At 32.2% G+C, this 26,721-nt stretch overlaps 1 protein-coding gene across 3 annotated transcripts in view; it reads left to right on the top strand.

Moving 5' to 3' along the window:
- VPS13A (vacuolar protein sorting 13 homolog A) overlaps positions 1 to 26,721 on the top strand; it is a 237,088-nt gene that overhangs the window by 190,979 nt on the left and 19,388 nt on the right. For 2 of the 3 annotated variants that reach the window (XM_067744120.1, XM_067744119.1), the window contains exons 54-68: positions 1,589 to 1,821; positions 5,264 to 5,417; positions 5,926 to 6,072; positions 6,270 to 6,351; positions 6,940 to 7,009; positions 7,872 to 7,977; positions 10,302 to 10,415; positions 11,298 to 11,443; positions 12,643 to 12,724; positions 13,565 to 13,678; positions 14,812 to 14,887; positions 14,974 to 15,137; positions 15,451 to 15,496; positions 15,606 to 15,729; positions 20,040 to 20,154. In XM_067744120.1, the coding sequence (XP_067600221.1) occupies positions 1,589 to 1,821; positions 5,264 to 5,417; positions 5,926 to 6,072; positions 6,270 to 6,351; positions 6,940 to 7,009; positions 7,872 to 7,977; positions 10,302 to 10,415; positions 11,298 to 11,443; positions 12,643 to 12,724; positions 13,565 to 13,678; positions 14,812 to 14,887; positions 14,974 to 15,137; positions 15,451 to 15,496; positions 15,606 to 15,729; positions 20,040 to 20,154 (1,773 nt within the window). Of the gene's footprint in view, positions 1 to 1,588; positions 1,822 to 5,263; positions 5,418 to 5,925; positions 6,073 to 6,269; positions 6,352 to 6,939; positions 7,010 to 7,871; positions 7,978 to 10,301; positions 10,416 to 11,297; positions 11,444 to 12,642; positions 12,725 to 13,564; positions 13,679 to 14,811; positions 14,888 to 14,973; positions 15,138 to 15,450; positions 15,497 to 15,605; positions 15,730 to 20,039; positions 20,155 to 22,620; positions 22,805 to 26,721 lie in introns of all 3 variants that reach the window. The other variant, XR_010944991.1, reaches the window with a different exon arrangement.

Genomic DNA, 26,721 nt, shown 5'->3' with positions numbered 1-26,721 from the left:
TTTATTTTTCCATATGGACAATCATGACACTTAGAAATAATGAGAGTTTTGTTTTCTCCTTTTCAATCCTTTCATCTTTAATTTCTTTTTGCCTTACTGGACTGGCTAGCATCTCTATATACTGTTTAATAAAAACTGATATTAACACATGTCTTTGCCTTATTTCTGGTCTCAAGTTATATAACTTCAATATTTACCTTTAAGTGGGATCTTTGCCAAAGTATGGTGTGTGTGTTTGTTTGGGGGGTTTGATAAGAGGTTAAAGAACTTCTCATCTAGTCTTTGTTTGCCAAAAATTTTTATTATGCCTGGATATTGAATTTTGTAAAATGTTTTCTGCCACATAAGTACTATTTTATTTACATAACATTCCTTTCTTGCTTCAGACACTCATCTTGGATCACTTTCCTTTTGCCAGTGTTTAATTCCTCCTATAGAATTTCCTTGAGTGACTCTGTTGATGATGATATTTAGTAGTTTTCATTTGTCTTTAGGCATCTTTGTTTCCTATACTTTTCTTCACTGAAGGATATTTTTGCTGAGTAAGGAATTCTGGGTTCTGAATTGTTTTCTCTTAGCATATTGATGGTATTTTTCCATTGTCTTTTCAGTGTTGCTCTTATGGAGTCCAGTGTTCTTTGAATGTATTTGAGAGGGCTGCCCATAATTGGCCTAACTTTATTTTTTAAATTCATGATTATTAGATTTATTCAGGAAAAAAGACTTCATTTTAATATAAAAAATAAAAATAATCAAATATTTGACCTGTTGATTAGTACTTTTGCATATTTATATCAAAATGATAGATCAAGTTTATAAAGGTAAATCTGTAATCCAGTGTAAATATTAGAAAAACTTCAGACTTATTTGGAAATTAGTTTATTTATATCTTAATGTAGTTTTAGTACTATGTATTTTATTTTAGAAAGTGTTATAAGTAACATGACTGTGGTAACAACTCATTTTTAATTTTAGTGGATTATAACATGAATGTGTACTATATATTATAATTTCCTGTTAATCAGAGTGTTCACTTAACTAGAAATTCATTGCTGACAGTTAATTATTAGAAGTTAATTATTGAAACTGAAGACCCTGATATCAGCACAATAATTATATATAAAGGCTTCCTGCAGAATTAATCCTGTAGTATTTGTGCTTTGTAGAGCATGCAACTGAGGTGTCAGATATTCTTTATCTTATTTAGTTCAGCTCTACAAGGAAATATGAATTTCTGACTGAACAACTTTTAATGCATAACACATTGATTAGTCTTATAATAAATCAGAGAAAATAAAATTTTGTGTTATTGATTAGCCTAGAAAGGAAGACTATTTAATTAGATTTTACTATGGTATTAAAAGAACAGTTGACCTGTCTTCCTGACTTCATAATGATTATGGCAGAAGCTGTCATCAACTGATTTTAATTATGTAAATTTCCAAATGTTATACAATTACTAATTTATTTTGTTCAACCCTGGGAACGAGGTGCCATTACTATTCTCATTTTTCAAATGTGGAATCTAGATTTTGTGTTGGATGTGACCAAACTCTAATTTTTTATTTTTTTGATGATTTTGTTTCAGGATATGATGACACCTATAGATCTGGGGGAAAAGACCATTTATTTAGTTTCATTCTTTGAAGGCTTACAACGCATTATTTTATTCACTGAAGATCCAAGGGTATTTAAAGTGACATATGAAAGTGAGAAAGCAGAGTTAGCAGAGCAAGAAATTGTGTTGGCATTACAAGATGTTGGAATTTCTCTTGTCAACAATTATACAAAGCAAGAAGTAGCCTATATTGGCATTACAAGGTTAGATGCGTTAAAATTTGGATACATTTAAGTGATCAGTTCTTAATCATTAAGAGTGGTGATTGTAAAATCTAAAATGAGTTAGTTTAAATTTTCTGTTTTGACTATTCATTGATACTAATCTGAGGTAATGCTAATTTAAAAGTGCTTTGATGCTTTTTTTTTGCCTTTTGAGATAAAGACATACCAAAAATCAAATTTATCTCATCATGTTGTTGATTTTCCCAGTTCTCTAAAAATTAGATTTATTCAACTTATCAAAGGTATATTTTCTTTCTTTAATATGTCATAAGGAAATGTTTAACTGTTCATTACCGCCTACCACAGTGCAGGGTACACCACAAATCTAATCTTTTTCTATGAGTTTGTTTGTTTTTCAAGTACATTTGATCTGCAGCACTATGTTAGTTCCTGGTACATAACATAGTGATTCAGTATTTCTGTTCATTACAGTGATCACAATAAGTCTAGTTACCATGTGTCACCATACAAAGATATTATATTATTATTGACTATATTCCCCACACTGTACATTTCACTTTCTAATCACTTTCTACTTTGACCTTGGCACTTTAAGATCTAATAAGATAATACTGTATTTACCATTTCCCACATAAGTCATCACCAGTAAAACTCTTTCTTTCCCTTTTGCACTTAATATTCCTGTTTATAAACACTTAAAATTAATTTATGTATATTACTGCCAAATTTGAGAGTGTTTCTATATTGCAGTCTGTATAACAAGGATAATGTAGTTTTAATCCTTTACTTGAGTTAAACTCTCAAATAAATATATAAATTAAAGGTATATGATACAGATTTGACTTTGTTTTTCTATGTAAATTCATCTGGAAATGCCCCTGACTTCTCCTTGAATGCTATCCATGCCATTTAAAAAGTCATATTAAAGGGAATTCCCTGGCAGTCCAGTGGTTAGGACTCTGTACTTCCTCTGCAGGGGGCACGGGTTCAATCCCTGGTGAGGGAACTAAGATCCTGCATGCCACTCGGCATGGCCAAATGAATAAAAAGGCATATTAAAACTATTTTCTTAGAAATTTTTTTTGTTCTCAAAAAAGTATGTTTATTACTTAAATTAAAATGTCAAATAGATAACAGATTTTAAGCTGTGAAACCTGATATGTGCTATCTCCTATGCTAAATGATGTGAATGCAAAGGGGATTAATACATGGTTTGTACCTTTCTGTTTATTAAGTGAACATAAATTTTAGAAGGAATAAACAAATAGAATAAATAAAATTAAATAACTTACATACTTCAGTAAGCAAAACAAGTGAAGTAATTTTAGAATGTGGAAAGCTTTTAAATTCTGCAATTAAGTCTTATAGCAATTTTTTAGTAAATTAGATTTGTTCCATTCACTGTCTCTCCTAGATTACTGTTTCACACTTTATCTCTTTTTAAACCCCCATTCTCTCTCAGCTCACTGCCTTGCATCTTACTTCACCGAGTAAACTGACACAATCAAAAGGGAACGTCCAAAGACCCACTCCCAATATCTCAGCTTCCTATGCACCAATATTTTTTACCTACATATTGCAGTGACACATTTCCTAGTTATCATAGACACATTGTATGTGCTCCTATTTAAACATATGTTTCTACTTTTGCACTATATTTCATTCACTCTTGCCTCTTGAGACATTGATCCAGCAATTCTCTTCTTTTTTTCTCCTACCTCAATAATTTTTGGCTCTCTATCGAATTGTTCCAACCAGTGTAATTTCTTTCAACTAAAAAAAATTCTCTTGAACCCACTTTTCCTGCTACCTACTGCACATTTCTTTGCTTTACTTTATAGCCAAACCCCTTAGAAGTGTTAATCTATTACAGAAGATATATTCACTATCTCCAATTCTTTTTTTACCCATTTTTCTTCTAACTATTCCAAACAGGTTTTTGCTTTCAGTATACCATGAAACTGGTCTTGGTAAGATCACCAGAGACCTAAGTATTGCCAGGTCCAGTGTACAATTACCAGTCTTTGTATTGATTATGTTTATAACATTTAACACAGATCCCTTCTTGATACAGTGTCCTTGATGTTACACCCAGGATATCTCACCACCTTGGTTTTTCTTTCTGTTCCAACATTTCTTATTCTCACTTGTTGCTTGCTTGTCTTTTTCTCAACTGCTTAATATTGGGTACCTTGAGGCTCTCAGACCTTAGTCCTCTTCTCTGTTTCAGTTTTGATTTCAAATACCGTATGTATGCCAAAAACTTCTAAAAATATATCTTCAGCCAGATTTTTGTCCTGAACTCCAGACTTACCTATCCAACGACTTACATAAAATCTTTACTCAGGTATCTAAGAGACTTCTTAAGCTTTGTAGTATGTAAAACCAAACTCCTGATCTCCTTCTACCAAAACCTGCTTTCCCACTGGAGTTAATGACAACTACATTCTTCCAGCTGCTCAGGCCAAGAACTTTGGAATCATCTTTGATTCCTCTCTTTATCTTACACCCCACATGTAATCCATCTAAAAGCAGTGTTTTGGATCTAGCTTCAAAACACACGTAGAATCTGACCACTTTGTACTGCCTCACCCTTAGGCCACCGCAGGCAGCGCCATCACCGTTTTTCTCCTGGCTTACTGCATTACATTCCTAACAAGTTTTCCTGTTCTAGTCTTCATCCCTTTTTTTTCTTTCTTCCCACTCCAACACATAGTACATTCTTAAACCTTAGGTCAAACTATGTGGCTGATTATCTTCTCATAATCTTTCAGTGGGTCCTCCTCTCAGAATAAAACTCGGAGTCTTTACAGTATCCTCAAGGCTTTACGTTATTTTGCCTCTCATTATCTGTCTTACTTCATCTTCTACTCTTAATGTGTTCCAGGCATGCCAGCCTCCTTGCTCTTCTACCTGGACGACTACAGGCATGCTCTGCTTGGAGTCTTTGCTCTAGCTTGTCTCTCTACCTGAAATGTTGTTCTTCTCTTCCGTGCTGGATAACTCCCTCATCTTCTTTAAGACTGTTGAAATCTCGCCTTCTTAATGACACCTCTGGTGGCCACTCTTTTCTGATGCTGCCACTTTGCATATCCCAGTACTCCACATCCAATTTACCCCGTCTACTTTTTCTTCTTTCAAAAGCATTTTCACCTCCTAATATATTAAAAGATGCTAATTTACTATTTATTGTCTATCACTCCTCAGGTAAAAGAAAGCTCCAAAATGGCAGAAATGTTCACTGATAATCTCCCTGCCACCTAGAATAGTGCCTAAATAGGAGTTTAATAAGTACTGGTTGAATGAATTCATGTTTTTAAACTTGTAATGTGCTTGCTTACAACTAGGGCTATTGCAAAAATTTACTGAAGGTTTTTCAGTAATGGTAATTCATGTAATAAACCAGATAAAATGAAAATGTTTATAAATTAGTACCATGATTTTTGCTTTCATATATAAGTTCTGATGTGGTTTGGGAGACAAAACCCAAGAAGAAGGCAAGATGGAAGCCAATGAGTGTAAAGCACACTGAGAAGTTAGAGAAAGAATTTAAGGAATATACTGAATCTTCACCATCAGAAGATAAGGTTATTGAGTTGGACACTAACATTCCGGTAATATTTTTAAGTACTGATATGAAGTTTTAATTTTTATCTGTTGTAATTAGATGAATCACGAGTTAGTTTTTAAGGAGAGACTAGTTTGCTTACAAAACAATGAATCCTATTATACATACTTTATATAGAATATTTTAAAGGGATAGTTCTCTGTATCAAGATTCAGACTTTCTTAAGCCGCTAATGATCTACTCCTTGGTTAACAAGAAGGCAATAAGTTGCTTTGTTTTATTTTTAAAACTGTTTTTTCTTTTATTGCTTTATTTTTTTGATAAATTTTAGTAAAGTTATATAAAAAGTGATAAAACCAAGTTATAAGGATTATATGAATATTTCTGTGAATTGTATGGATATGGAGTAGATCTCAGTCAAAATCGCATCAAATATTTAGCCTACTATTTAATATTATCTTTAAAGTTTTTTGATACAGATTTCTAATTTTAATCAATTAATAAATAAAGAGAAATTCCATGTGTTTGCGTGTGTGTATGGGCATATTTTTCAGGTTCGCTTCACACCTAGTGGTACTAACATGAAAATTCTGCAGCCACATGTAATAGCTATAAGAAGAAATTACCTTCCAGCATTAAAGGTAGAATATAGCACATCTGCACATCAATCATCATTTAGAATTCAAATTTACAGAATACAGGTGAGTTTGAAAAGATAGTAAAATTATATTCTAAAGGAATATGACAATAAATGTATTCGCATAGTCTGTTTTGTCTAGTACTTAAGTTTCATTGTTGGACTAGAGTTTTTGATTCCTTGTACTTCTTAAATTTTGTTATTCCAGTCAGGTTCTATAATTAACATATTAATATACTGACCTGTTGTTTGTTTTCTTAGATCCAAAACCAGATACATGGTGCTATATTTCCATTTGTGTTTTACCCCATTAAACCTCCTAAGTCGGTCACCATGGATTCAGGTTTGTTTGTATTTTTACATTGCCATAAAAATGGTTGTATTAGCTATTTGGTTTCTTTTACTTTAAAAATATGAAGTGAAACCATTCTCAAGTTTAGTGTCTATAGGATCATTGGAAAAGTAGCTTGAAAAAAAACCAGGAAGTACTCAACTAACTTCAATAAAACTGAGTGAATACTGAAGAAAAGATTATTTAGAAATATATATATAATGTTTAGAGATATTAATTTTTAAAAAAGATTACTAATTTGTAAACCCCTAATTTAGAAGCCACTAGAACCTTTGAATAAAAAGATAAGACCCTGAATCTGTTTTCACAAAGACTTCCTAATGATTCTAATACATACTTCTGGTTTAAAATCACTAATTTAAAGGATCAGTTAACCTTAGAGTGAATACAGATAATTAAAAAAAACAATCCTGGAGTCTGAAATTAAGGTTGTGATAGATCTTACAGATATCAGTAATTTTAATTGATACTCACGATTTAGTAAATAATTTAATTGTCCACTGTGATGTGTATTAAATTGCAAGAAAATGCTTATCTTTTGTTTAAAGCATCATTAATCATATTTATTAATCTTTACAGCACCAAAGCCCTTTACAGATGTCAGTATTGTCATGAGATCTGCAGGACATTCGCAGATATCACGTATTAAGTAAGCGTCTTAGTACATTTATTGTGTGTGCATTTAATGTTTTAATTTAAATATGAGTTAATTGTACTCTTAAATAAATAAATTTCAGATGAGTCAAAGATTTAAGTGTAAAATATTAAATTATAAAGGTCATAGGAAAAATCAATTATTTCATAATCTTGGAGAGTCAGAAAGCTCCAAATGAATTATACCTAGGTATTAACAATAGTCATTTCTGAATTGTGTGTATTTTGTTATTTTCTTTTTTATTTGTTTTCTCTATTAAGTTGTCTATAATTACTGCATACTGTTTTAGAAACAAGAAAATAATATTTTCAATTCAGTCACCACCCAGTTCAAAAAATAGAACACTGACAGAAACATCCATCTATGTATCACTACCATATTTCTTGTTTCCTCCACCCTATCACCAAGATAAATACTATTTTTATTCCCTTTTTAAAATACTGTTTTATTGTTTATGTGTACCTAAACATTATGCTTCTTACTTTGCCAAAATTTTTCCTAATTAAAGAAAAATTTTTTAACTGTAAATATATTCTTGGGACTTGCTTTTTTCATTCAGATTTTTACTACAATTTATTTTGTTGTATGTAGCTAGAGTTTATTTATTATCACTAGCATGTAGTATTCTCTTGTGTGACTATATACCACAGTTTACTTACCGATTTCCTCTTTGTAGGCATTTTCGTATTATGAGTTTGTTGCCATTATGAACAGTGTTGCCGTGACATTTTTTCATTCATTCACCTAAAAAGTCCTAAGTTTCAATGTTTTAATATTTATCTAATATTTTTTCCTATATAATTTTGTTAATGCAGTTAATCAATGATTTTTAAATGTTTTTCACCTTGTATTATAGGTATTTCAAAGTGTTGATCCAAGAAATGGATCTCAGGTTAGATCTTGGGTTTGTCTATGCTGTATCAGAACTTATGACAGCAGCTGAAGTAACTGAAAAAACGGAGGTAAGACTTATTAATAATATGATGGGAAGAATTAGGGAAAGAGGAGGACTTAAAAAAATTATAACATTATACATTCTTAAATGTATTAAAATGGTTTTAAAAATTAAAATTTTTTTATTATGCTGCTGTGGTTCTACATTGGCAGACATCACATTTTCAGATTATAGAAGTTGGAAGCAAGACAAATAACCTTTTTATGATGACTTAGAAAATAGGAGGAAAGGTTTTAGGCCAGTAGTAAGGGGAAGAGGATAATCAGTCATGTTTACATCACTTTTTTCCTATTTTATTTTTCTGGGTTACTTTTGTATTGATTAATAATTTAGAAATTTGGATATGCCAGGATATTTGATGAGAAAAGGGATAAGGCAAATAAAAGGTAAGATATCCTTGCGTATACCTACACACATCTTCCATGTACTTTAAACCATCTTTAGATTACTTATAATACCTAGTACAATGTAAATGCTATGTCAGTAGTTGCCGGGGTGTGCCAAATGGAAGTTTTGGTTTTTGGAACTTTCTGGCTTTTTTTTTTTTTCTTTTATATTTTCATTCTACAGTTGGTTGAATCCACGGATGTGGAACCTTGTGGATACAGAGGGTCAGCTGTATACTGAAACAGTGCTGGGTACTTGTCCCCCTTTCTCCAAGGCTTATTATTGTTACTGGTTTGTTTATTAGTTCAGTGACTGGCTGGATTATTTTATTGAAGTCTACCCCACCCCCACCCTTACCTTTCCCTGCATTGTTAAGCCTTTGATGTCGCTCCTCAGGGAGGTAAAGATTTGGGACACCCACAGTTACCCTGGAATAAAAGTGGTTTTTTACAGGGCTCTTTGCATTTCTTTCCATGATCGCAACTGCTAATTGCTGGATGATTGCTCTAGTTTTTTTCAGTAATGCCTTAGGGCATAAATTGCTCTACAGACTAATCCAGTCAAATTTGGCCTCCTTTGAAGGAAGTGATCTGAAGATAAGTGTTTGCTATTTGTTCCAAGCCCCGTCTCTTTCCCCAGTTCTTTCTTTCACAAAAACTTAACAGGCCTACAGTTTAGCCTGTATCTTCACTGAATCAAGGATTTTCCTCCCAGTTGCCTTTCACCACAACATTCACTGTTTCCTAGAGCACTCTTAGGCCTGAACTTTACATTTTGTTGTAAATGAAGTCAGTTTCTTTGGGAAGAGATGAGGAGCTGTCTGTTTTAAAGTCTACTCCCCCACACACATACACCCCCACCCCCAGGCAATATCTCGGGACCAGAGCTTTGGACCTCTAGAGGTGGGCCAAGGGTGATCAGACCTCAGTATTCTCAGTGGTGTCACACCCAAGTAGAGCCTTTGTTCTCTGAGTGGAGGCTGGGCAGAAGAGGGAAGCTCCTTCTTCCCCTGTAGTTTAGGCTCAGCAGCTAGTAGCTGGGGGCAGGATGAGAAGTGCTGACCTCTGTTCCTCCCAAGATGAAAGTCTTCCAGTTGGGAGGTGGGGCAGAGAAGGAACTCTGAGTTCTTGGGTGCACCAGTCTAGATTGGAGTTCCGGCTTACTGAGTTGGGAGGGGGAACTGAGAGAATGGTCCTTTTTCAAATACCACAGAGTCACTTTTCCTACCAAATTTTTATAGATTTTCTTGAATAGATGTTTTATTTGGTTATACCCTTAGGTACAGAGGCCTTAAAAGTTTGTCTTTTTAAATGAATTTTACCAGTTTCACTGGAGAGCTAAAGATCTCCTTACACCATTATCCCAGAAGTGAATTTCTAAATATACTTTTAATAAGGTTATCATTTTGAAGTTTTTGTTAATCAGTTAAAATGTGAATGTTGGGCCGTTTCTCAACACACAGAAGTACTAGATTTGTGAGCATTTGCAAAAGAAATAGTGTTGATTATCAAGAATGAAAGCACTAATCACTTCATGAAAAATTACTTTCAGTGCCTTCCCTTTTTTGATTTATATTAGTGACCTCTGTAGATGTCAGTAATGCATTTATCAAAAAGCTGCAAGTACGATTGTATTATTCCTAAGAAAGTGTTGATGGATTGGATTAGTGGCCTTTTGGAATAAAATCTATGGTCACGTGAAGAAAACCTTAGTGTCTTTTAATGTATTGGATGGAAACATAGAAGATATGCTTATCAGTTTGTGAGTGACTGAACTTTCCTAACAGTAGAGATGTTGGTTTCCCTTCTAAGGCAGTAGGTTCCCAATCATGAGCAATGTTGAATCTGGATATTATGGGGAAGTATTCTGCAGCGTGTGAGCTATTAGCTTAATACTTCTACAGAAATATCCCTTATGTTTTTAATATTTTATGTTCCTTTATAGGTTGAGCTTTTTCATAAAGATACAGAAGCTTTCCAAGAAGAATATAAAATAGTTTCATTAGGAGATTCATCACAAGTCAGTCTCTATGAATACTTTCATATATCTCCTATCAAGGTAGGGGAAAAATAAGTCATTTTTATTGTCCTTGATAATCTTGGTAATAGCAGATTGATTTGATCTGTTTGGGGGAATACAACATTTAAATTATATTCTTAATAGTATATAAGTTCTATAACTTCACAATTACAAATATAAGTAAATAACAAAGGAATGATACTTTTAAATTTTTATTATTTATTCTTATAATAATTTTTTATCATGTGGAAATAATAGTGGAACCACCTACAGTATGTTTATATGTTTACATCTTGACCTAACATTATGTTAACTTGCTATCTATTAAGGTGTTGTGACAATTTTCAAACTTTTGTGTATGATATTAGTATAAGTTTGAAAATAATTTATAAAGTAACCTTGATTTTAAAATTGAAGATTGAATGGAACTAAAAGTAAGTTCTTAACATAAAATTTCTATGAGTTAACTTACATAATACTTGAAGAAAATTACTGTATAACTACTTATACTATATATAATACATATAATACAAAAGTGCTTTTTAACTAGCTTTACCACACTAACTTAATTCTAATAGTTGAAACGTTCACTTTTGGAGATATTTGAGTTAATTTTCAACAATTTCAACTTCTAGATTGTTAATGTTATTAAAAAATATATGAAGATTAATATTTTCCTAGGTTTACCAAAAGAATTGGATTGAACTAAATATCATACATTACATGGTTGAATTTAAATTTTTTAAAGAGCTGTTTACATTTTAAATTCTTTCAACATTCCAGTTATTAATTTTGATATAATCTAGGTAACTTTGAAATCTTATTTATGGTATAGTGAATTTAAGATGATATTGAATTTTAAGAGTTAAAACTGTCATTATGAAGAAAGTGCTTTAAATATTTCTTTCTTTATCTCTTTAGTTGCATTTAAGTGTTTCACTGAGTTCAGGTGGTGAAGAAGCTAAAGATTCAGAACAACCTGAAGGACTGGTAGCAGTTCATTCTTTAAATCTTTTGCTGAAGAGTATTGGTGCCACTCTTACAGATGTACAAGATGTAGTTTTTAAGTATGTTTAATATTCAAATGTATAAATTGATGAAAAGTCCATTTTATATATACATTAAAATTTTATAAGTGAAAAAGTATGTAAAGTACATTGCAGATCATAGGTTGAATATGGTTTTTTGCTGTTAAATGGAATATAATTTAAGAAACATATTGCCTGGTAACCCTTAACTATTAAATAACAGAATAATTATTAAATAATTTCCTTAAGAAAGAGGGACAGAGGTCATGCAAGTTTGTGTGTTATATAAGGCCTTTTTAGCCTAGGGAAGGATTCCTAAGAAGCTGTGTATACCCAAAGATGTGATGTGTGGTGCTTAAAAGATGTTGCTTTAAGGCCTATGGGATCAAGACTCTTCAAAGCATATGTGACTAGAAGAAAATGAATGCCATGATAGCAGAAGTGAAGGGATCAGTTTAAATGTTACAGTCAAGAATTTAATGTGAGTCATAATGTAAGCTATTAGAGTATCTGACCAAAGAGACAGAGAGTCTGAGTGGAGACTTTAGATGAGCATGACCTTTGCAGATAGCACCTAGAGCTATTATTAAGAACAGTAGTAAGAATCAGTGAGTCTAGTAAGATATAACTGTAAATCTAGATAAAAGTTAGGAAACAGTCATATTTAAAAACACAAGTTTGAAGACATCAGAAATAGGATGAGATTTCTAATCTTGCTGCTGTCCTATCCTTAGCATAGAACTTCCCAATTAGTGGTTCCAGGTATATGCTGTGAATAGGTTATAAATAAACTGATGGTGATTCTTCAGCTGTCAGCTGATCAGGCAGGACCTGCAGCAGCTGAACCCTGGCCATTCTTGAGCAGCCTCTTCCATTTATCTCAGTGTGTCAGGCATTTTCTGTGTGGGCCATGATAGGACAGAATTGAGAAATATAGTTCATGTCCAGGAGTGGGACCCAAGGTCTCTAAAATGCCTGAATTCTGTGAAAATATGTGTATATTGATGGCTTTTCTGAAGATAAGATCCATAGCTTTTATCAGATTCTTAAGAGGGTTCTTTGACCAGAATATGCAGAGATGTATATAGGAGTGGATTTCCTGACTGGTATGGGAAAATGTACTAAAAGGAATTTTTTTCGAGAAAAATTCTAAAGAAAATAAAACCATTCATTAATATTAAAAACATAATCTCCTTTTCTCTATATATTTATACATTTTTTTGTGTTTTTTTTTTCAGGCTTGCATTTTTTGAACTCAACTATCAGTTCCATACAACATCTGAACTACAGTCTGAAGTAATAAGACACTATTCAAAACAGGTTTGTCTGAGATTATTTTACAGAGGGACAAAGTGATAAAATGGTGAAGGCATATGTGTCTATAGAGGTATAATGATTTGGCCAGGAAGGGAATAGCCGTTTCAAAATTTTAAAACATGGTTTTTCCCCTCAGGATTGTAGAAAGAAGTTGAGCCCAACCACCATTTCAGTTTTTTGCCTTTCTACTTTTAGCCTTTGACAGAAATCTTTCCTGGATCAGTGTGGACTAGATGTAAATCTTTAAATAATAATCAGCTAAGTAATTCAGCTCACTTACTTAAAAAAATAGGTCAAGGGAAACTATTTATCAGTAAGTAACTGATGAACACAGGGCATTTTTAGTGTAATTAAGTTGTTTAGTCAATTAGATATATTATTTTAGTGGATTTTTGTCCACCTCTGAAGACTCCTGTATTTTGTGGTATAATTTATAGAGCATTGAGATAGTTGTATGGTGGACAGATCACTGAGCATGACTTAAGAGGTCTGGGTTTGGATCGCAGTTTTGCTGTTTACCCACCATGGCTCCGGGCATCATTTGACCTGTATGTTTCTCTAGTCTATAAAATGGTGGCAGTAATAATAACTGTCACACATAGTTGTAAAAGTATTTTGAATATTCTAAAACTTTATGTAAATAGGTCATATTATTTCTCGTACTCTAACACCAAATTGCTTTTTAAAACTAAGACTACTGATGAATACGGTGATATGGTTTAGGCTGAAATTGGTGGTGAGGGTGTTAGCCTGAAAAAAAACTGGATGTGTTTACTGAATATAAGGAAAAAAAATATTAAATCTGATAATCTGATTTGACTAATGTTTCTATTTCATTTTTAGGCCATTAAGCAGATGTATGTACTCATTCTTGGACTTGATGTTTTGGGAAATCCCTTTGGCTTGATTAGAGAATTTTCTGAAGGTGTAGAAGCATTTTTTTATGAGCCTTACCAGGTAAAATAGTTAATCTTGTGTTGTGCAATATATCACACTAATACTTTTGAATAAATAGTGCATCCCATTAGCAGACACAAATTACCATATGTAAAATAGATAAACAACAAGGTCCCTACTGTATAGCACAGGGAACTATATTCAATATCCTGTAATAAACCATAATGGAAAAGAATATGAAAAGTATATATATACATACATATACACACACTTGTGTATATATATGTATAACTGAATCACTTTACTATACACCAGTAACTAAAACAACATTGTAAATCAACTGTACTTCAATTAAAAATGATAATAATAATCACCCCAGTTAACTTGAGTTGTAGTTGTGAATGGATTTTTGGAAACACAACAAAAGGACATTATTTTGAAGCAAACAATGGTAAGAGGTTTTTGAGAAGTCTTTTGAGAAATATTTACCTTTTCCTTCAGAATTTAAACTTAAGACTTTACTAAGAAATACCAAATTTTAAGTGTTCTGTTGGAATATTAAAGATGGATAAAATTTGTACTATAGTAGAAGGAAGATTCCCATGGACACACAGTCTTGCTTTGCACAGTGGTGTGGGACAGTAAAAATAACCATGCAAACTGACACTGTGTTAAACAATCTTATTAATCAATGGCAAAAATTATGATTGTTCTCTGTCCCTTAAAAATTTCTGTCAAAACATTCAAAACTCTCCTACTTTCACTTTTAAACATAGAAGATAATGAAAAATAAAGTAAAACTAGTATTTATTTTGTACACTATAATCTAAAATATTAGAAATATTAAGAATTAAAGTGTTTTTATTTCTTTTTAAAAATATTATATAGAGTAGTTTGTGGTTACCTTCTCATAATATAACATATACTCCGAGTAAGCATCTTTTGTACACTTTGGTGAATAGTCATATTCCTTTCTAAGTTTGGATCAACTTCTAACATTTTATCTTTTATACTTTGAATGCCATGAAATATCTGAGAATTATGTTAATGTGAAGTTTTCTTCTGATATCACTTTCTCTGGGACATCTTTATTCTTTTTGTCACTACTACTCTTCTTGTATATACCAAAAAAAAAATTTACCTTTAAACGTAAGCGTAACTTTATTTATTGTTATTCTTTTTTGACCCTTTAGGGAGCCATCCAGGGTCCTGAAGAGTTTGTGGAAGGAATGGCACTGGGACTGAAAGCACTAGTTGGTGGAGCTGTTGGTAAGAAACAGAATGCCTACCAAGAATGATTATGCTAGAAAATAATGATATGTTTTGTTTTACTAAAAGTATTACAATTTTGCTAGGTGGATTAGCTGGTGCTGCCTCCAAAATCACCAGTGCTATGGCTAAAGGGGTAGCAGCTATGACTATGGATGAAGACTACCAACAGAAGAGAAGAGAAGCCATGAACAAGCAACCAGCTGGTCTTAGAGAAGGCATCACTCGTGGAGGAAAAGGATTAGTTTCTGTAAGAAATTTCCCATGGTTGTGAACATTTTAGGAATATCTTTTAAAGCCATGATCTGTGAGTAAGGAAATAGACATAAAACTTTCATTCACTCAAATATTATTTGGATGTTGGTGGAGCAATGGGTTGTGACATAATAAAAAATATGTCAGTAGCCTCGAGAAATATTCTGTTTAAATAAAATACTTAGGAAATATGTTAATTCTTATGGTATCTAGAAAGCAGATCTTTGCATTTCTTTTGTAAGCCAGACTTGGTTCTTCAAGGTATCATGTCAGAGTATTGTAAATTTTCAATTGTGCTTTTCCTCTAGGGTTTTGTAAGTGGCATAACAGGAATTGTTACAAAACCGATCAAAGGCAAGTATAGTGATTCCTTTGGGTGATATATATTACCAAGGCTTTCATAAACTGATTCCATTTTCGTTCCTAATCCAATTGTCTAAAACTCTGTCTTTTTTCTATCCAGGAGCTCAAAAAGAAGGAGCGGCTGGTTTCTTTAAAGGTTTTGGGAAAGGTTTAGTTGGAGCAGTGACAAGGCCAACTGGAGGCATCATAGACATGGCTAGCAGTACATTTCAGGGAATAAAAAGGTAAATTCTCTTTGATGTAAAATATGAGTAAAATGCTTAAACCAAGAGAAATGAGATAAATCTCTTTGGCTTGAGGCACTTAATTATGAACCTGCAATAATGGCAAGTTGCATATGATCTTCCTAATTGCTTTTGATACTTCTTAAATTGTTGGTATTGCATCATTTCAGCTTCATAGAGTTCTACTTCATTTGTCATTCATTCCCAGCAGCCTTGGCAGGGAAGGTTTGGCAAGTTAAGCTTTTCACTTTCCTTGATTGCAATACATTACAAGAATGTAATGCTATACATCAGTTACAAAATTAGCAAATATAATATTCTGTCTCCTTTTTTGAGAAATAAAGAATGGCATTTTACATTCCCGGTTCAAACTCAGCTTGTGTTCACCCCTTCCTTTATGGTCTTATTTTGTTATGAAACTATTATATCCTTTCCCTCTATTTCTCTTCACTTGTGCAAATAATTTTAAACATGTTCTCTTTTCCTCCAAATTAAATTTAGCATAAGACTAAAATTTAGTAGTTGTGTTATTGTTACCTCTATTCTAGAAGTTTGTAACACATAAAACAATTGATTAAATTCATACTAATGAATTTAACTTAGAAACCTAACTTAGAAAATTGGTGGGTGGATATCTCCCTGACTTTTTTCCTTTGTACTTTCTCTGGCTTTCTGCTCTATTGCAATAAGTATTGTCATTAAATTAGTTGCTCCTTTTAAGTCAGTATTTCATACTATGCCCATAATGGGGTGTTTCCAGTTTTAGTTTAGAGTTAAGGTTGGGAAAAAGGGTACAGTTTTTTCTACCTGTAACTTTAGTTTCACAAATATAATTATTGAGTCATAATCATCAGAGAAGTTCAAAAGTCAATAACTCATAGGGAATTCACGATGACAATCAGACAAGAAAAGGAAATAAAAAATCAAACTGGAAAAGAAGAAGTAAAACAGTCACTGTTTGCAGATGACATGATACTATACATAGAAAATCCGAAAGCTGCTATCAGAAAACTACTAGAGCTCATCAGTGAATTGGTTAAAGTTGCAGGATACAAAGTTAATACACAGAAATCTCTTGCATTCCTATACACTAACAATGAAAGATTAGAAAGATAAATCAAGGAAACTATCCCATTTGCCAACACATCAAAAAGAATAAAATACCTAGGAATAAACCTACCTAAGGAGGCAAACGACCTGTACTGTGAAAGCTACATGACACCGATGAAAGAAATCAAAGATGACACAGATGGAAAGATATACCATGTTCTTGGACTGGAAGAATCAATATTGTCAAAATGACTGTACTACCCAAGGCAATCTACAGATTCAGTGCAATCCCTATCAAATTACTAATGGCATTTTCCCCAGAATTAGAACAAAATATTTTACAATTTGTATGGGAACACAAAAGATCACAAGTAGCCAAAGCAATCCTGAGCAAGAAAAAAGGAGCTGGAGCAATCCGGCTCCCTGAGTTCAGTCTATACTACACAGCTACGGTAATCAAAACAGTATGGTACTGGCTCAAAAACAGAAATATAGATCGATGGAACAGTATAGAAAGTCCAGAGATAAACCCATGCACCTATGGTCACCCAATCTATGACAAAGGAGGCAAGAATATACAATGGAGAAAAGACAGTCTCTTCAATCAGTGGTGCTGGGAAAACTGGACAGCTACAGGTAAACGAATGAAATTAGAACACTCCCTAACACCATACACAAAAGTAAACTCAAAATGGATTAAAGACCTAAATGTAAGGCCAGATACTATAAAACTCTTAGAGGAAAACATAGGCAGAACACTCTTTGACATAAATCTCAGCAAGATCTTTTTCGATCCACCTCCTAGAGTAATGAAAATTAAAATAAAAACAAAAATAATTAAGCTTAAAAGCTTTTGCACAGCAAAAGAAACGATAAACAAAAAGACAACCCTCAGAATGGGAGAAAATATTTGCAAATGAACCAACCGACAAGGGATTAACTTCCAAAATATACAAACAGGTCATGCAGCTCAGTATCAAAAAAACAAACAACACAATCAAAAAATGGGCAGAAGACCTAAATAGACATTTCTCCGATGAAGACATACAGATGGCTAAAAAACACATGAAAAGATTCTCAGCATCACTAATTATTAGAGAAATGCAAATCGAAACTACAATGAGGTATCACCTCACACCAGTCAGAATGGCCATCATCAAAAAGTGTACAAACAGGGCTTCCCTGGTGGCGCATTGGTTGAGAGTCCGCTTGCCGAGGCAGGGGACACGGGTTCGTGCCCCAGTCCGGGAAGATCCCACATGCCACGGAGTGGCTGGGCCCGTGAGCCATGGCCACTGAGCCTGCGTGTCCAGAGCCTGTGCTCTGCAACGGGAGAGGCCACGACAGTGAGAGGCCCGCATACCACAAAAAAAAAAAGTCTACAAACAGTAAATGCCAGAGAGGGTGTGGAGAAAAGGGAACCCTCTAACACTGTTGGTGGGAATGTAAATTAGTATAACCACTATGGAGAACAGTATGGAGGTTCCTTAAAAAAACTAAGAATAGAGCTGCCATATGATCCAGCAATCCCACTCCTGGGCATTTATCTGTAGAAAACCATAATTTGAAAAGATATATGCACCCCAGTGTTCATTGCATCACTATTTACAATAGCCAGGACATGGAAGCAATCTAAATGTCCATCGACAGATGAATGCATGAAGAAGATGTGGTACATATATACAAAGGAATATCACTTAGCCATAGAAGAAATAGTGCCGTTTGCAGCAACATGGATGGACCTAGAGACTGTCATACTGAGTGAAGTAAGTCAGACAGAGAAAGACAAATATGATAGTGCTTATATATGGAATCTAAAAAAATGGTACAAATGAACTTAGCTACAAAACAGAAATAGAGTTACAGATGTAGAAATCAAACTTACAGTTGCCAAGGGGCAAGGTGGGGGAGGGATAAATTGGGAGATTTGGATTAATGTATATACACTATTATATATAAAATAGATAATAATAAGGACCTAACGTATAGCACAGGGAACTCTACTCAATACTCTAATGGCCTGTATGGGAAAGGAATCTAAAAAAGAATGGATATATGTATATGTATAACTGATTGACTTTGCTGTACACCTGAAACTAAAACAACATTGTAAATCAACTATACTCCAATAAAAATTCATTAAAAAAATTAAATGTCCTTCTTTGTGTCTAATAGGAATTTTTTTTTAAGTCTCATTTTTTTCTGATTTTAGTATAGCCATTCCAGCTCTCTTTTGGTTATTATTTACATGGTATATCTTTTTCCATCCTTTTACTTTCAACTTATCTGTGTCTTTGACTCTAAAATGAGCCTCTTTTGGACAGCATATAGTTGGATCACATTTTTTTATACATTCTGCCAATTTCTGCTTTTAATTGGAAATTGATCCATATGTATGTGTCTATACATATGGATACATTACATGGTAAGCTCTTAATATTTGTTGAATATGTGAATGTTTGTTGAATGAATGAATGAACAATAAATGAGTCTTTCTCATGTAGGTCTATACAGTCAAAAAATGTTAAATAAAATATTAACCAAATTCAGCAATGTGTATATGTGTTTCAAACAGTACATATCAAGCCTTAGAAGGAATGTGAGGGTATGTGAACATTAGAAAACCATGTAATGTGACTTAAAGCATTAATAGTTTGAAGGAGATAAACCACAGGATCACAGCAATGACCAGGGGAAAATTCCGTATTTAAAATTCATTTTTCATTCAAGATTTTCAATAACAATGACAAAAAAAAAGTTAGCAAACTAAGAGTAGAAATGAATTTCCTTGGCTTAACAAGCAGTGCCTTTAGAAAAAAAAAAGTTGCTGATATCTGTACTTCATGAATAACTCTTAGAAGCTTTACCTTTAAAGTTGAGAATGAGAGAAGGATGCTTGCAATCCCCTCATGTATTTCGCATTGTGCTGGAGGAGCTAATAATGCAATATAATAGGAAATAGGAAAAGCAAAAGAAATTAAAAGTCTTAAACCAGAAAAGAAAAAGCAGTACTCATATGCTGATTCTCTGATTATTGTCTACAAAGAAAATCCAAGAGAATCTATAATCACACTTCTTTACAGTTCTACATTTGTCTAGAGAACTTATTATTTGTGTCAAAAGACAAAATTTAAAAAAGAGAAGTGATGTAATAGTCTCATTTTATCCAAAAGAAGATCTTTTTTTAGTAGTTTCATTTTAAAATATACTTAGGAGTTTTTGAGTAATTTTAAAAATCAAGTTATATGTTTTCCCTCTAGAGCTACAGAGACTTCTAATGAAGTGGAGAGTCTGCGACCCCCTAGGTTCTTTAATGAAGATGGAGTTATCAGACCTTACAGGTTGAGGGATGGTACTGGAAATCAAATGTTACAGGTGGGTGAAGAAATATCTTATGAATTAAGATTAATATAGTCAAGTCAGCTTTTTATTTAAAGTAGCTATATAATGCTTTAAATATGTATTAGATTATTTGGGCTTTTATATGTTTTGCTTAATTCCATTTAAAGTTTCTTACATTTACTTAGGTTTTAAATGTACATTTATTTACTGTAAGAATTTTTTTTTTCTTTTTTACAGGCATCAAAAAGTTTGATATGAAAATAGTTAATGCATGACTTTGCAAGTGAAAGCCAACAGTAAATTTTAGTCTTAAAATTTACAAACTACGTACAGCTGTTTCAGTATTTTGAATGCAAAGAAAAGCTTTTATATTGGTAACTTTTTGTATAGGATTTTTAGCAAATCTGACCTTTTTATAGGGTACTCTAAGTTCTGTACTGGATTTACTAGATTAGTGGAAAGCCATTGTGCCTTATGTGCCCTCACAGTTGATGGTACTTATCTACCCGGTTAGACCATTTCTATTTAGGGTGCTTCCTTCAAACCACTAACAGCTTTTATTCCAGATATAATCCTCATGTCCAGTTAGGTATGCATAAGGAAAAAAAAATCATGACCACTGCTATTGTGAATTCTTGGGTTCTCCTGCTTTTCTTTCGAAGATGCTCAAATGGCCATGACCCTCTTCCTGCTTTATGCTTGTGTGGTCTATTTAAAACCCTGTGGAATTGATAAGCAATTTACACGAAAACCAACATCTTTTAGTAAGGAAAATTAGCTTTTAGAACAATAGTCAGTTTGAAGATAGAATATTTTATCTGTTTATATAACTTCTACTTTGAAAGTTAGACTTTTAAAATCTGGATTATGCTGCAGATAACATACACAATACGATATACCAATTTAAAGTCGTTTCTGTTGTTTAGTTGTGAAATACTAAATTAAATCATTTAATTGAAAACAAGGAGGCTTGAAAATACTCATAGTAATAATAAATTGTACATATTTGAAAATACTCATAGTACAGACTTGAAAGTATTGCTAGTACTTGATATCTTTACGTTCACAGTATATAATTCTGCATTAAATGTACTTCCATAAACTACAAGTATTGTGTTAATGTGTGATATTTAGTTAAGTGGTTTTACATTGTGTTTAAAATGTTTTTAAAGCATCAGAATAATTGCATATTGGGATAGAACTGGCAATCTACTGAGAGATTGTGTTTTAAATGGCAGGTTGACAAACTCTACAATGACAGTATATCATTCTTTGAAAATATTGCAGAAGTCACCTATAGTTATACAATTGAAACATACATATCTACTCAGCACGTGCCTTCCCCTATTAGAACACAGTTAACATATTACTAATTCATTTTACTAAACTGAATAGTTATCAAATCACCTTTCACAAAACTATTTCTTGAGAAACTGTTTTATAAACTTAGTAGGAAGTAAGGATGAGTAGTGAGAAGAGTTTAGACATACATCCTCATTATTAGAGAACAGATGATAAGAAAGCCATGACATACCAAGTTTTTCACAGCTGATAATTTGATTTCAGTAACAAGTAAATTTGTTCTATACTTTTTTCCATTGATTGTTTTCTAAAGCTCTGAAGTTTGGGATTTAAGATCATGACTATTGACTGTATTTTTAAACATGCCTATTATTTTCATTAGGCCAGTTGTAGAATTAATTGCTAAAAGAGCTGTTTAAATGACTAAAATCTCACAATCCTTGTCAGCCATTACTTATTTTTCAGCAGGAGTATTAAACACAGTATTAGTCGGAATACCTATAGGAATTCACCAGATGCCTTAGGATGTTTGTGTTTGGCATTACTCTCTTACAGGTGTAAGAATTGGGTTGTTGCTTTAGTGGTAATGGTGCTTTTTTTGAATCAAAACTTTACTATTAGCAAACACTTTGAAATATACAAATACCAGTGCTGTGGCAAAGAAGTAGATGACATATAAACAGTATTTCAGATCTCATCTGCCTAGATTTAATCTGATTTAATAATAATGCCCTTAGAAAACATTTTAATACTTTCAACTGTTCGTCCTTTTGTTTTTAATTTTCTAAAAAGGGTGCTCTGTGTTCACTAAATTATATATGCCTATATATGATAATTAAATATGAGATACACTCTCTTATTGTGTACCTTTCTATCTAGAAAGTGGCACATAATTATAGTGCTTCCTAGTAGTCCATTAAAGCTACCTACTAGAGAAATAGAATAATTCTAACATAGTCACAAAATAATTTACTGGTATCATCAAGCTATTCTGTACATTAAGTGTACCAACCAGTGGAGTTTAGTTAAGTCTTATTAGGTTAAGAAATTATATCCATAATTACTGCCACACTTAGAGCTGAAGTCTTCTTCAAAATTATTGACTTCTTGAACATTTCATAATTTTACGTGTTTTCCAAGCAATTTGCCATACTTAACTAACATTTGTGCTTCTTTTTTTCTTTACCATGCTTACAGAAAATTCAGGTCTACAGGGAGTGGATTATGACTCACAGTAGAAGTAGTGATGATGATAATGATGATGACGATGATTAGTCAGATCTGAAATGTTCAAATTCATATGTTCTTTGTCATTTTATTTGGAATGTTTCATTAACATGTTTTGTATGACTACTACCATAATGCCCATATGGAGTTAAAAGTACGTTTTCCTTTTAAAATGTTTTTCTATGTATTTTCAAAAACAAAAATGTATGCATTATTTAAGCACGGAAAAATGTATTTTATAGCCAAAGTAGGGCATACCATATATTATAGCATTTATGTGTTTTATAGCTTTGTAATAACAGTTTGTCTTTAAGATTTAAAGTTAGACAATTTTTTTTTTTTTAACGTTCACTAGTTTCATTTTAAATTATCTGTTTATTTGTTAGCAAAATGCTGTTTTTAATGTTCTCTGTAAATTTTCTGGGCTGTAATATAATGTAATTGAGTTAAAAAAAAAAAGAAAGAAAAAGAATAGTAATAGCCAGTCAATATTTTATATTTATTTAGTATTTTAAAAGCATCTTCGTCAAATTTCTTCTAATAATAACAAACTTATATAACTTGAAGCAATACGAATTTGTTGTTCTATTCCAAAATCATATAGGGTTGAACTACTATTATAAGAAACATTCATGATTTGTCATAAAGGTTAGATAGTGAAATAATTTATAGTCTGAGAATGAAGAAAAATGTTCTTTGGTTCTTTTATTTCATTTTATTATGTATACATTTTCTGAAACAGTGAACAAAGTTGGTTTTACAATCATTATATTTACTTATTAGCTTACATATCCATGTGCTATATCCTTATTATAAAATGTTATGAATTCAGGACAGAAGAATTGTTATAGTAAGCATAATTATATGTATTTCTTCTAGATAATATTGGGAAAATGTTATCTATGTTTCTGAAAGATGTATAAGCAAATCTGTTTTATGTTTTGCATACTGAAGGCTTTTTTTTTAATTTCAAACTTAGATGAAACTTTTTGTTCTATTTTTCTAGTATATCAGATGTACTTAAAAAAAAAAAACTCGAAAAAGTTAATGACTGTTAATAGTATGATGTTTAAACCCTTATGACTGCTCTGCATTTGGATCAACAAAGGAACATTTACCTTAATTTATGTTAAGCATTTTGCTTATAATGAGCTTATATTAGACTGTAGTAGATAATTGCCTTAATTGTTCAGCTTTTGGTTTAATTTATTCAGCCAATGACTTGAGTCTCTTCTAATTCTTAGGTTTATTAAGATTTTATCTCTATAAATCATTATTTCTTAGAAAATGACTATTTCAGATTTTTAGTATTGAGCTTACAAAAAAAGAAGCTAAAAAATTTTGCTCTTGAAATTTCTACCTGCCTAGTAGCATTGATTCAAATTAAGTAGAAATCCAGGTTGTGTATGCTAGGACTAAGAAATATGTGAATGTCAAAGAATTTAATTACTGTTTTCATCAAAATATAGTATTCTTATCTTTTTGGAGTAAGGTAAATAAATTAAAACAGTGACCATTAAAATAGTCACTGCTGGTATCAGAGACAATTTGTCTTTGTCTTGCATCCAGTGCTCTCTCACCCTTGGTCAAAATCAAGCAAAGTCTGCTGCTTCTACTGGAAGCTGGAAAGAACATAGTCTATTGTTATGTATTGTGTATGCCTGAGGAAGGAAGGGTTTGGTAATTTCATTGACTTCTTGATTCCAACTATGCTAAGCATGCGGCCTTTCTAAAGGAGAAAATGCTAACTGCTTGTTTGCAAGAAATTTACTGAGTTTCCTGTGGTTGGTCTGTGACACTGTACAGTGTCTGTACAGATTTCACAAAGGTCCTTATGAATTTATCTGGGAAAAGTTCTGGATATTTTAGCAGTGCCTTACCATTTTAATGAAAAGAAAATTGGAGGTAGAATTACATTTATTTAAAATCTCTTAAACAGTAAACAAGATTTAAAATAATATTCTAGTAACTAGTAAACTTTGTTCATGTGGCCTTAGGGATTCATCCTTAAGTTTTTAGCCCTTAAAAGTGGCATACATTCTTTTAACAGTATAATTGGCCTTGTTCTTTCTGTTTCTGTTTTCCTGCCCCAGTGAAATAATCTTTTCAAGCTTCTCTGCTGACAGGTATTAATTATTTTTTCAGTTTAAAAAATGTATTTATTATGTTAATTTTATTTGAGAAAAATTTAAGCCTGAGGATTGCTCTATGTTTTCTTGATGGAGAAATAGGACTTGGACAAAAATATCTTCTTATTCCTCATCAAATATATAGAAAATTAGTTCAATTTTGGGACTTTAAATGAGATGAACCGTTCTTTTGTTTGTTTATTAGTGGCCCTGTAATTAATTAGAACTTTAAAAATGGGAGTATCCATCTAATAGTGAGAAAGCTGAGTTTGAAAGATTGACTATGTAATACCACACCTTTCCATAACCTTTAACTTTATTTATATTCCAAATTTCTATGTGGTCATTGCCTATGTATAGAAAAAGGGATAAAGGGATGGAGAGTTCTTCTGTCTTCTTTTCTAAGGGAATAATCACTCATTCTCTATTTTCCTTTGTGTCTGCTTGACACTTGAATAACATAGTGAAAACTGGCAAGAAGAAGAGTTTATAAAAATCCTAAAATTGTGAACACCTATCATCATGGATAAATAATCTGTTTTTAAGAGCCTATAAATGAAATTAATTGATGCTCACATTAGTATAGATATAACAAAGTAAATCCAGAGTAATATTACTGACTTTCAATATTCCTTATTGAAAAGGAAGTTGGAATAAATTTCAATTTGCTTCTATTTTTAAAATAATCAGAATTTTATAAATTTTACCTTTTGAAATTATTCAAAACACATATCATTGATGTAGTGTTGAGTGTTGACTTTAAGGTCATGTTATGAAAATTAACAGATGGAGTTAGATCTGTGAGTAGGACATCAAAGTTCAACATGAAGTATGTGCTGCTGTATTTTTCGTCCCAGGGTCATATACACTATAGAATGATGACTGCTGTGACAGCTACTATAGTAGTTTGTCTGATTTAAGTCCCATGGTGAAATTTTGCATTATACTTTTCCTGTAGTGATGGGAGGAGGACCAGAAACAACAATCCAACTGTTACTGAGTACTTTTCTACTGTATCTTCAAGCCACAGTTTTTTCTTTTATAGGTTTCCTTGCATATTTGTAATTTATTGTAGTAGTCCAAAATATTATAGGTCCTATAGGGTCTAAATAAGATACACAAATCATTCATTTAAGTCAAATAATAATTATGATGGTTATGTAAAGAGAATGTCAGTTTTATTTATTATCCTACACCTTTGAAATAAATGGAGATCAATTAAAAATGTTTAGATTGTTAATGTAATCTTTAATTTCAGTAGATGAATATTCAAGTTTATGAAGTGCAGTGAGTACAAGCCATACTATATACAAAACCTTACAGAAAGGCCTGAATCAAAGAAGAATGAAACACATGATTTCAAATAACGCAGACCGTGTTAGAGAGCTAATTAGAATAATTTATGATGGTCATATGTAGGAGTTTATGGCTTGGTTTGTTTTAATGTGGTAGACCTATTTTCATGTCTGTAATTATCTCTCAATCAGTGTGATAAATTTATTTAACAATTATTTCATATCAACCAATATATATATAGGAATAGTGTACCTCCAAATATCAGCTTTAAAATAAACATTTAATAATTTTATAAAATTGGTTTTTAATGTAACCATCTTTATTGCATATACATATCCTATGCAGTGAAATGGTAACAAAGATATCTACTAAATTTGCATTATGCTATTTCTTAGAGATCCTTAATTATTTGAGCATTCAAAATATAGTCATTGTGTTTTTATAAACAGATAATCAGGATAGTATATATAATTCTTAATCGGGAATGCTATGTTTTTATGCTGTAAATTATTATCTATGAATAGCTTGTTAACTATATTATGTCTACAAAGATTTTTTGAATGTATTCAGTAAAGCTTGGAGTTTCTTTGAACTAAAAAATTTAGAGACTCGCACTCCATGGAAAAAGGTAAATCTCTCTTGCGAA

Source organism: Pseudorca crassidens, chromosome 7 (genome assembly GCF_039906515.1).
Source record: "Pseudorca crassidens isolate mPseCra1 chromosome 7, mPseCra1.hap1, whole genome shotgun sequence".
Lineage (NCBI taxonomy): Eukaryota > Metazoa > Chordata > Mammalia > Artiodactyla > Delphinidae > Pseudorca > Pseudorca crassidens.
This window is presented reverse-complemented; position numbering and strand designations above follow the sequence as displayed.